The 12053-nt window shown below is 37.7% G+C and overlaps 1 protein-coding gene across 1 annotated transcript in view; it reads left to right on the top strand.

The window, feature by feature from the left end:
- The first annotated feature begins 3718 nt into the window (after window positions 1-3718).
- acad9 (acyl-CoA dehydrogenase family, member 9) overlaps window positions 3719-12053 on the top strand; it is a 14826-nt gene continuing 6491 nt past the window's right edge. The window contains exons 1-12 of the mRNA XM_088916430.1: window positions 3719-3950; window positions 4627-4720; window positions 5171-5272; window positions 7330-7436; window positions 7755-7855; window positions 8202-8280; window positions 8815-8989; window positions 9137-9210; window positions 9440-9515; window positions 10194-10264; window positions 10739-10858; window positions 11484-11612. Of these exons, the coding sequence (XP_088772556.1) occupies window positions 3759-3950; window positions 4627-4720; window positions 5171-5272; window positions 7330-7436; window positions 7755-7855; window positions 8202-8280; window positions 8815-8989; window positions 9137-9210; window positions 9440-9515; window positions 10194-10264; window positions 10739-10858; window positions 11484-11612 (1320 nt within the window). The 5' untranslated portion in view covers window positions 3719-3758. The remainder of the gene's footprint in view (window positions 3951-4626; window positions 4721-5170; window positions 5273-7329; window positions 7437-7754; window positions 7856-8201; window positions 8281-8814; window positions 8990-9136; window positions 9211-9439; window positions 9516-10193; window positions 10265-10738; window positions 10859-11483; window positions 11613-12053) is intronic.

Raw genomic sequence — 12053 nt, 5'->3', positions numbered from 1 at the left:
AAGCTCAGGTGAAACTCAAAATAATGCAGAGTTTTAATGCTTAGCAGTCTATACCTAATAAAAGCATTAATTTATTCTAAGGAAATGATTTATCAACTTAATTACTACAAAAAAAGCATCCCATTATATTAATTTATTTGTTGGTATAATGGTGCCAGGAAAAAGTTCTTAAAAAATACTTGCAAATCATAATTGTGGTTAGGAATGAGATTATTTCTTTTTCACAATTGCTAACACACATACACGGATATCACACCATATTCCTGTGCTATAGTCTAAAGGTTTTTCTTCAGTCAATTTAAAAAGCCATGTTATGGGCTTTTTTAAGTTTTTGAAAGACTTTCTCTCTCTCCTCTTCAAATCCTACCTCTGGGAGTTCTTACACATTGGGAAGCTTAATAAAGGTAAGCTGCACCCCAGGGTTGTGTGAATGACATGCACTAGTCTTTGAAAAGTGCTGTGGCTGTGGTGTGTATCTTAGCTCTCGCTGAGGTGAACAAGATTAAAATTGTAGGTAAACTGCTGGGCCAATGGTGGAGGTTTCTGTAAAGCCATTTTTACAATCCTCACACTATTAAATGAAGATAAAATGATCAGATCTTTTTCTGTTGCATTCCAGAACGTTCCTATAACCTGTATCACATTAGTATAGCCCCCATAGAAACACAGACACAGTAGAAAACTTGTATACTGTGCATATTATAATGCATTCCTGCATTTGTAAGCTTTATAAATCTCTGGCATTGTCAGATAATCATGTCCTGTACTAAATTTAAAAATTGTACTGTGTTAAAATTTGATACCTACAGTGGAACATAAGGTGAATACAAATTCACTTCATATATATCTGGTTTTGCAAAAATGTATTTTTTACTTCTACACACTTTAATGTACTAAATAGGTAATATTCAACAGATTTATTGTGCAAAAGTTAAGAGTATGTTGCATGTGTTTTAAAAACTTGCAATGATGATTTTTTTCAGTTGTAAAAAGAGGTATTGCACCTGGACTACGAAGCTCTATCCTTTTGTGTTATTAAAGTTATAACATATAAAAATATTACACTGTACATGCAGCATTATTTAGAATGTGCAAAAACTATCATCAGCTTAGCAGTACTTATTTGTTGAAAGACAGCTCGTGAACTTCAATGCCCCTCTGTTCCCGATAACAAAACAACACTGCTTGGTTTTGAATTCATTCCAGAATCCTAAAGCTATCAAAGTGACTGACAAGTCCAGCTTGTGATGCTTTTCAAATTCATTCATGTCTTGTGAAGAAATGCAAATTTCTCAAATACTCTGAAAGTGTCAGCTATACTGACAGGGTCAGTCCAGCAGATACTCAGTAAATTGCTGTACTTGTCACTTTGGTGCAACACTAAGAGTTTTACTCTGGGATTGGATATCTTAAGAACCTTGGTCTTGATCACATATAGTAATAAGGATAAGTGGTGATTCAGAGTACAGAAAATCCAATTTAATAAACATTAAAAGGAAAACCTTTATAAACTAGAAAAATTATAATGTAACTATCTTTTTTTGAAACATTTAAGTATTTTTTGCTAACAATAAACCAACATGCTCAATGTCCAGTACTAGAAGCCATCCAAAGACTTCACCTGCATGACTTCCACACAAAAAACATAATACTCTGAAGAACTCAATTCAAATTTGCAGTAGTTTTTAGACTGAATGGATATAAACCATGCTTTGTAAAACACATAAATACACCCTGTTTCCCATGCATTGAATTGTATATTAAGCTTAATATGAAACTGAAGTATTCTGATTGTAAAAAACAATAAATCCGTGGAAATGTGTATTTTTGGAACTGTGAAAATCACATTTTGTCTACACTGCAATAAAAGAAAACTGGAATGTTTTATGACCTTCACAAATATTCCATGAGCTATCTGAGACACAAGGTAAGGTGTTTTTTTATTGAAAAAGCATAAAGAATTGTTTCGAAAAGGACACAGATTATGATTAGACCTGTGTGACATCCTCGAATAAATATAGCCAGGCAATACAACATACAGTACTACTAATTTGATTTTAGCAAAATAGTTCATGTAATATTGGTCATCAGTTTCTAAGCTTACTGCCTAGTATTAAGTACACTGTCCATACAATTAGAAAGCAAACACACATGAGCTAATATTATCTTCCTGAGTGATAGCGATTGGCCTGGACTGATTGACCACAGAACTGATGAGTAACCAGGGAGGACACTGTAGATTACAAAGCCAACACTGGAATAAAATTATGTCTTAGGCTACTCCTTTCAGAACTTTGGAGATATTTACTTGCATGGTGCAATAAGAAGGAGAGAAACTTTGGAAGTGGATTTCAGGTGAGTGTTTCTTCTAAGAAATTTGGATCTTTAGAAGGAAATATATATTGAATATATAGTATATATGTAGGGCTCACACCCGAAGAAGGCTCCACAGCCGAAAAACATTGTGTTTACTTTCAGCATGGAATAAACCTATTACTTTTTCCAATATTGAATATATTTACTGTATACATGTTTTTTTTTCTTTTCAAGGTCTGTTATGCACAGCCCCCTAAAAAATTCTTTATTTGAAAATGGCAATTGACTCTCTCTTGTATGCACTACCCTCTAGAAAGTATCAGAAATTAATAACAGAGATCCACCATGTTAATGTTTTTGAATATTTTCCATTTCTCAGTTGCTACCCCAAGAATGATTACAGGGAAAGTCAGCTTTAGAAATCTGAGAACACTGGCTTAAACATAAATTTCATATAATAAACTTCTCCTCTGTCAATTGGATTAGTGTAAAACAATAAAATGAATCCACTTGTGATCTAAAAATCACAGTTAACAGGATTCCAAACAGGTGAATGAGGTTAGGTACTGTGATATAAAATGATATAAACACCAGTGTGCAGCACGGAAAAGATGGCTGTTTTTCTGTTCCCACAGGATAATACAGAAAATGCTCAGGTCTGTACATCATCTGTACCTCCCCCCTCTCTCATCATCTTTAATCTCACGAGGAATAAATTATTTCTACTTCGTCAAAGCATTTATGAAACAGAATTAATAATTTATCTTCATTGATATTTTTGAGAATCTTTTAGTAGGCTATGGGCTAGACTAATAATTAAACGTGAGCGTGCAAGATGTGTTATTGTAGCTTTTAGGAAGTCAAATGTATTGAACATATTCAGTGTCAGTACTTCGTGCAGTTAGAGTGGGGAGATGTTGAGTCAGTCTTTATTAACTGAGCCTCAAAGACCAAGCAGAGGTTAATTCCACATGGAAAGGAAAATGAAAGATAAACGTGTTTCTACTGGGAATCTTTTCATACACATGAAGACAGCTACACAGCCAAAATGTAATGTATCAAATATTACCTTTGGTTACAACAGAAGCAATCAACAGCGTCAAAAGAAAATTATTGGTGTATATTATCCCAGCTACCAGTTTCAGTGCAGCTCTATGTTGTGTATCCTTAAAGGACAAACAGATCCATTCTTTGTGATTGTCTCACTGGTCTTCTAGATTAGTCAGCTGCAACTGAAGTGAGCTCCACATTGTATTGAAATTTTCAGTCCATGTCTTTTTGAATTGCTTCAGATCGTAGTTGGTTAAAGCTCGCCATCTTGTGGTTGTGAATAGTATTGCATGGTATTTTGTTCCACGTCTGCTTATGTCATCACACTGCGACAGAAAGGGGTGAAAGGTCTTTGGAGGACTAAAGGAGAAAAGTGCTTTGAGTTGGCTGATATGACAATGAGCTTGAACGGGCTTTTTAGGTTTTCGAAATCAGTGAAATTATGGAGGAATCTGTTGACCCCCCGAGTTGGACTAATAGGAAATGAAGGTTACAGAGCAAGTTTGCAAACTCAACGGCATTTCAAGACTCATGGGAGGAGTCTGGCGTATGCTAAGGACCTGTTTCTTGGTCAAATCAACAAGGTAAGTAAGTAGTAATACAGATTCACTTACATACCTAGTCCGTGTTTGTAAACCATGATTAAAAGTTCAGTGTTCTGATAAGCTGTATTCTGTTTTCATCAGAATATCTTTCGGATTGTACTTGTGTCTACTATACAAATTCTACCACATATACTGCTTAGAAAATATTGGAATTAGAATAGATTGTGTTTTAGTAATGTACGACACCACCTTATTTTGGAGCAATAACGGATGTTAAATTAGATTGCATGTTTTTTTATATATTTAAATATGTCATGTATAGTTCAGGTGGGTAGCTTCGTCAGCATGCGTAGGCTGCAAAGGAACAACTAATAGGTTTATTCCATGCTGAAAAGAGAAGAAAGAAAACACAACGTTTTGGCCGTGCAGCCTTCTTTTACCATTTCTTTCTCTTCACAACATAATACAACAAAGTAATATAGCAGGAAGGCTTTCGCGATTGTTACATTAGCACAATTACGTATCTGATCATCATTTATTTAGTGTAATATATCTAAGAGAATAATCAGTCTGGCGTACAGTACAAGTAGTATATCTGACTTTACTGTCTTTAACAGTGTTATGATGTAGAATGGATTCTTGATAGTATAAATTTTCATATACGTGGAATCCATTTGAGTGTCTGGTGTAATTAATGCATTTTTTTCTTTTGTAGAAAGAAGTTTTTCCCTATCCAGAAATCAGCAGGGAAGAACTAGAAGAAATTAATCAGCTTGTTGCACCAGTGGAACGTTTTTTCAACGAAGATGGTAGGCGATGAGGACAAGTTTGGAAACAGAACAGTTGCAAAATGGCTACATGAGTTCGATACCCCAAAGTTGAAACCTGGCGAGATCCTGGGAATAAAATAGCTTTCTTTAAATATAGTGAGAATTCAAGGTAGTGTGCCTGGTCTTGGCTCTATTAAGGCGAAAGCAAATATGATTTTGAAACACCTCAGTTACAGTCAAGTCAAAAGGCAGTTAAATCATAATTAACTCAATTAACTCTCATCCTGAGCCTTTAATTTATTTTAGATAAATCTCAACATATGACTAATGTGAAACTACACTATAATTCTATTTGTAGTATAAAATGCAACGTATTTGAAGTTTAGTTCATGTCCTGTATTCTTGGTATACCAGACTATATTGGGCCATGAACAAATCCATTTCATCTGCATAATTATTTCTCTGAAACTTTCATGTTCCCTTTTCCAGTGGATTCCAAAAGGATTGACCATGAAGCTACAATCCCTCCAGAAACAATGACTGGATTAAAAGAACTAGGTCTCTTTGGAATCCAGATTCCTGAGGAATATGGTGAGGAGGTTAAGACAGATATAAGGAAATAACTGCCAGCTCATGCAATATTCTAAGCGTGTCGAGTTACAAATGTGCGCATCAAATAATTTAACAATGCAAATAATATGTAGACACTGTGTCAGTGCCAATAGACATATTACCATACATCCATCATTGCCAACATTGTCTTCTCCCTCTCTGTGATTCTCGATCCACCACATTAGTCCCCTCTCAAGGAAGAGAGGTTTCTTCCTTCTCAGTTGTTTTTTAACGCCGTTCCATGTATATAAGATCACACTTTTGTATTTGCTCAATTATCTTCTATTTCTTATTAAGAGTTCAGATGAAAAGGATTTTTTTTTAATCAGAAGGCACTGAAAAATTTAAATTTAACATCACCCATTTGCAATATTCACATGAACTCAAAGATACCGGAGCATTCAACATGGTTTAACCCCTAATGCTCAGTTCTCAATCTTCACATCAAATACTACAACAACTGTGCCGCTCTTCACCAAGCACGTGGTCTTTTTTTCCTATCGCCGACTCTTCCTGCCAAACCGATTTGGCTGGAAAAAGGCACCTCTTTAATCAAAACCTGCACTCCTGCTACAGCAGCAGCCAGTTTGTTGTTCTCTCAAATGTCACATTCTGGGACTGCCTATCTGCTGATGTTGAGACACAGGGATGAGTCAGGATTCAGCCTGTCATCTTAACTCCAGTTTCTCTTGCCTGTGGGAGGAGAGTACACTACAATAACAAGCAATGCCCGACTCCTGCAGGTCCCAACGCCTCCCATCAGCCTTGGTTGAGCAGGTCCACCTCTCTCCTCCACAGTGCCTTCATCCTCATTAAGCCTGGCTGACAATCTGCCAAACAGCCACCTGTCCAGCACCTGTGGCACCCCTCGAGTACAGACCCAAGCTGTATCTTCTCAAGCACCCCTATCTTGCTGAGTCTCCCAGGCCTGTGCGCCAGCCTATCCATTACTTCTTACTAATTACTCTCATTTACCCTCTTCTAACAGCCTAGATTTTAGACACTGTCTCTGAAACCCTTTTCTCCTGCCTGTTCTTATAAGCCTCTTAATTAGTCCAGTGGAGTAGCAAGTTCTTCAATGATCCTGTCCTACCAGTTCAATTACTCAATCAAGAACAGGACTGCCTCGTTCCATGGGTTTGTTTCCATTAACAGATGGCTTTCTCTCAAAGCCCCATCTCTCTTCACAGGCTTCCACTTTTGATCTGAACCATTTCTATCCAAATTAAGTGTGGATTGTTGTGATTATGATATTTAACCAACTGATCTTTTGATTTCAAGCCCATCAGTGTGTCCAAATTTTGATTGTAACGGTTTGTCATTATAAATTCATGAGAAAAACGTCTCATCTGGGACTCAGTTTGCTCATGTTGTTGCACTTTAATCGTTGCCCCTCTGAATATGGCATAAAAGTGTGAGTCATATGATGTCAATGCTCTTGTCTCTGATACGTTTCAAAATATGTATTTCAAAGTTTCTGATGAGCATTGCTGAGGATCATCTACCAGGCAGTGAGAATTATTCATTCAAGCACCTGAATCGCTCAGAGTTCTGCTATCCCTGCGTGAACAGATGTAAAAGTAACATAATACATCAGGCATGTAGCATAATCACACACAATTTACTGACTTGCAGCTGTGAGAAAAACCTGAGAGGCAGATTTACGTAAATTGGCTCATTGGCAAGTGATAAATGTGTCCGTTTTTTAAACTTGTAGTTTGTTAAATGTTCCAGAGCTGTAAGTTCTATTTGTGTAACACAACAAAAACTGTTGGATCAGCCCAATTTTTAAAGCCAGTATTTAAAAGAAGTATTTGACCCTGATTTCAGTTATTACAATTTGGCATGTTATGTTAATGTTTTATTGTTTAAAAATTAATCTTACCAGCTTATTTTAACAGTGGGTTAAGAACCTGTGAGCTTTTTATAATTTTTCATTATAACAGTGCACTGTTTTTTTACAAAGGAGATGTAATCAACCACAATTTTGATGGAGCAAACTCTGCTATCGATGTTAAAGATTTATCTGTTTGCAGGGGGCCTTGGACTGTCTAACACAATGTATGCACGCCTGGGTGAGATTATATCATTGGATGCTTCCATCGCAGTCACGTTAGCAGCTCATCAAGCAATAGGACTGAAGGTAACTGTCACTGAATCTTAAGGACAGATGCAAATAACACAGCCAGAACCATCTGAACACATGTTTCCTGACATTACCTCTCCTTTCACAAAATGCGTGAGACATTCATTTGCTGTGCGGATGCCACCTCGGAAAAGCAATCAGTCAGAACCGAGACATTTGCCATGAAGTATAATTATTACACTCGTCAAAAGAATTTCCTTGCCAAATGTGAGACTGTGAAGGGGCTCTGAACCCTTATTTAAAATACTCGAGAATGGTTTATGCGCTAACCAAGTTTCGTTTTGAGTGCAACTGCTGTATTTGTCCTCTGTTCAGGGAATCCTCATCGCGGGTAACGATGAACAGAAAGCCAAGTACTTGCCCAAGCTGGCATCAGGAGAACATGTTGCAGCCTTTTGTCTAACAGAGCCGGGCAGGTAGGTCCCAGAACAGTTTCCCAGGGGTGCTTGGTGTAACAAGTGCTTCTCTGCCGCCACTGTGATTCGATCGTGGGCATTCTGGCCTCAGAGTGGTTTCTGCCACAGCAGAAGACCAGCTCTGCTGCGAGACAGGACTTGGCACCATCAGAATTACAGGGGAAAACATCACCTTCTGTAAGAGGCACAGATCTGATGAGCTCTGTTACATTGGGACTCGCATAAGAAGGAGGGGCTGAACACTAGAATTTACTCTGTTTTCCTGAATTAGGTGTTGAATATAGACGTAGGAGGGATTTTATGTGTTTGGTGTCCTGTTAGTAAGGACCCGTCTGTGTTTACTCAGCGGGAGTGATGCGGCATCCATCCAGACCAGAGCCACCTTGAGTGAGGACGGCAGACATTTTGTTCTCAATGGAACAAAGGTAATGTTTATTTTGGATAAGCCGAATATATTAAAAAAAATAAAGCCTTGTGCTTTTTGCAGATGTGTAGTAGGCACTTCATTAGTCTGGTACCATCCCCTGTTTTCCTAATTAAAAGTTCTTAAAGCTTCTGAATGTCAGATTTATATGACATTAACAGATATGATCTTGCAGAATGGGTCATGGCAGCATGATTAAGTACACAGATGTCAGTAATTCATTGCAAATGAAAAAATACTTTCTCGTGATTAAAACTTTCTGATAATTATTCCATAATGAAATAGCTAAAAATATATTTTTGCAATTATAATGTTTACTGAATTTGAGCTGAAAAGTACTGAGAATAATTGGACAGTTGCAGCTAAACTATTAGTCAATATAAAGCTCATTGAAAAGTTTGTCGACTTTCAGGGAGCTTTTTCAATGCAAATGTTCTTAAGAGAGAAACATCTGTTTTATTCCAGCGTTCTAGGACCTTATTTATTTTTACTGAGGTTATTTCTTTTTACCCACTTTGGACATGTCTTTTTTCAGTTCTGGATATCCAATGGAGGCATTGCTGATATTTTTACAGTTTTCGCACGAACAGAGGTAGTTGACAAAGATGGGCAAACGAAAGACAAAATCACAGCATTCATTGTGGAAAAAGCCTTCGGAGGAGTCAGTAGTGGGAAACCTGAGGATAAGTTGGGCATTCGAGGTTCTAACAGTAAGTTTATTCGCAGCTGTGTTTGCTATTTTTGCGCACTAGTATACTGTAGCTAAATTTGTAGAATAAAAAACTTTGCCGAAGCCTTCACTGGACTGTGATGCACTGTAAGTTGATTTAAGCTGTTGGATTTTGTTCAACTTCCAGCCTGCGAAGTTCTGTTTGAAAATACCAAGGTGCCAGTAGAAAATGTCATTGGAGAAGTCGGAGGTGGATTTAAGGTAATGCATTCATAATTTACCATCTTTGTGCACCAGATATTCCTCTGGACTGAATCAGCAGTGTGATTGATCTTCAGAACAAGCTCTGGGGGCTCTAGATTGTTTAGAGAGTTTGGTTAAAGCTCTTTCCTCTGCTTCGAGATATACTGTACCTGCTCTCCTCATCTGTGAGCAGAGTGTCTGGTTCATTGGCTCTTTGTATTTGACGTAAACCCTCTTCTTTTGTCAGGTTGCTATGAATATCTTAAATAGTGGGAGATTCAGCATGGGAAGTGCAAGTGCTGGGATGATAAAGAAGCTCATAGGTAGGAGGAATTTGATGTAGCCTGTTTCACAAGCATCAGAACAATGTGCAGGGAGATTCAGAGCTTCGTTTCTCATTTCAGTTAACACTCTTCTTCTTTTTCATTATGAATAAAATTGAATTACACGAAAAACTAAGGAAGTCAGATTACTCTTTAGTTTATATCTCTATTATAATCTGAAAATTAAGCATTCTGTTAACTTGTTATTAATTATGTAAACAGTTATAAAACTATTAAACTTAGTCCTAATGGTAGAAAGTGGTTCAGGCAGTTTTTGGATTTGGGTTTGGTTACTGACACAATTCACAGTTCAGGTAGAATATGATCAGATTTATGTCAGTATGTTTTAACATGTTCAATTCATAAAACATTTAGAAATGGCATTTTCAACCTCTAATCCTTACTATAAAGTATGTTACAATCATATGTTGGGTCCTATAAACCAGATTTGGTCTTGGGTCTTGTCTGTGCCATTTAACAGTGACCAGGCAATGCCCACTGAACAGACAAGCTGTGTTTCTGCAGTCCTGTGACTTGAAGGCCTCCTGTGACCTTGCAGGGTTATTTTTAAGATCTCAATCGGTACTCCTTTTGGTTGCTTAGTAGTGCATTTTTATGGAGATGTATCAAAGGCAGCAAGAAAATATTGTCAATAGCTGACAATTTGTTGTCTTTCAGAACTAACCTCGGAGTATGCATGTACGCGAAAACAGTTCAACACGAGTATCAGTGAGTTTGGAATGATTCAGGTAAGATATGTCTAAAAACAGAACATCCATTTTTGTGTGTCTTTTCAGTGAATGCTAATGTTCCCTATTTAAACATTAAGAGTAAAACATCAAAAGTGCCAAGAGATCACCCTTTAAGCAAAGACACTTAAGTCAAAGTCCAGCCGAATACCTTGTGTTGTAAGTATAATTGTTAGAGTAGTTCAAGTAGGGAGCTGCATCAGCATGCGTAGGCTGCGAAGGAACAGGTAAAGGTTTATTCCATGCTGAAAAGAAAAGAGACACACCATTTTGGCTGTGGAGCTTTCTTCAGGTGTATGAAAAGGCTCCACAGCCGAAACTTTGTGTCTGCTTTCTTTTCTGCATGGAGTCAAACCTTTGCCTGTATAATTGTTAGTGTAATTAAAGGATCCAACTATATCAGAGCTTCATGTGTATAGCTGCTTCCCTGCCCTAAGCAGATGATATATGATGTCTTATTCCGTGCATTAACAGGAGAAGTTTGCACTGATGGCTCAGAAAGCGTACGTGATGGAGAGTATGGCTTACCTGACAGCAGGTATGATGGATCGTCCAGGAATACCCGATTGTTCAGTGGAGGCTGCAATGGTGAAGGTGAGGTTGGCATTTTAGGTTGACACCAGAGATGATACAATGTTTCTCCTCTGCTGTCTATGAGGAATAGGAACACGATTCAGTCATTTAAAGGAAAGAAATCGTAATAAAATGCTACTTACTGTACATTCTTGCCACCTAAAAGATAATAACCATGGTGATTTGAGTTGAATGGAAAAGGTTTGTCACAATGCATTATTTAATTGAAATCTGTGTTCTGAATCAGGTGCAATATTCTACTCCTGTATTGTTTCCTTAGTTGTCAGTTGCTCTGGCATTTTAATGTATATTACGTCATACTGATGTTGTAATTTATCATTTTATTCATTGTCTCTTCAGACGTTTCTAATTATATTACAAATTATTTTTTGCTGTTGTTCAGTAGTCACAGGGAAAAAATATGTACTCGTACCTGTGATACTTTACATGTACTAAAAATGGACGTTTAAAAGTTGTGTTTGATGTGCAAGAAGGTCTGTTTTCTAATTAAAGTTTTCCTTTCAGGGGGAAAAAGAGGATTGCTTCTGTTAAATGAGGAGATATACATGTACAGTATTTTGTTATTGCGATGTAGACACTGTTCAGTCGTTTATGTTTTAGTGCTTTGTGCTCATCGTGTTTTCAGGTTTTCAGCTCTGAGGGTGGGTGGCAGTGTGTCAGTGAAGCTCTGCAAGTCCTAGGAGGTCTGGGCTACACCAAGAATTTCCCCTATGAGCGCTACCTGAGGGACTGCCGCATCCTGCTCATTTTTGAGGTATGACTTACAGTATTGGAGCTTGGCCTTGTCAGAGCTCACAAGCCAGGGAAGACTAGACTGGTCAGAACTGGGAGAAAAGAGCTCCAAGGAATTTTCAGGTGGCTGTTGTACGTGCTGTTCAGCTCAGGGCCAGTAGGTGGCACTCTTCTCCCCGAGCCAGAATTTCCAACCCAGTGTCCCAGCATGGAGACGGGGAATACTATGCTGTAGTAGATGCCTTCCTTCAGATGAGACATCAAAAAATCCCATAACACTGTTCGTAAGAGTGCATGGGGGTTTTAACTTCAATGTCCTAGATAAATTTTATATTGGATTTGTTCAGTCTGGACTTCTTAATCTCTCCTCTTAATTCCACTGTTGAAGTAACATCCAACTTCTCCACTAGATCTGCTGTTCAATGAGTCTAGGTGTGGTGCAGCTTTTCAGCGGCAGATGAAG

This window comes from Atractosteus spatula, chromosome 5, assembly GCF_055471065.1.
Source record: "Atractosteus spatula isolate fAtrSpa1 chromosome 5, fAtrSpa1.hap1, whole genome shotgun sequence".
Lineage (NCBI taxonomy): Eukaryota > Metazoa > Chordata > Actinopteri > Semionotiformes > Lepisosteidae > Atractosteus > Atractosteus spatula.
This window is presented reverse-complemented; position numbering and strand designations above follow the sequence as displayed.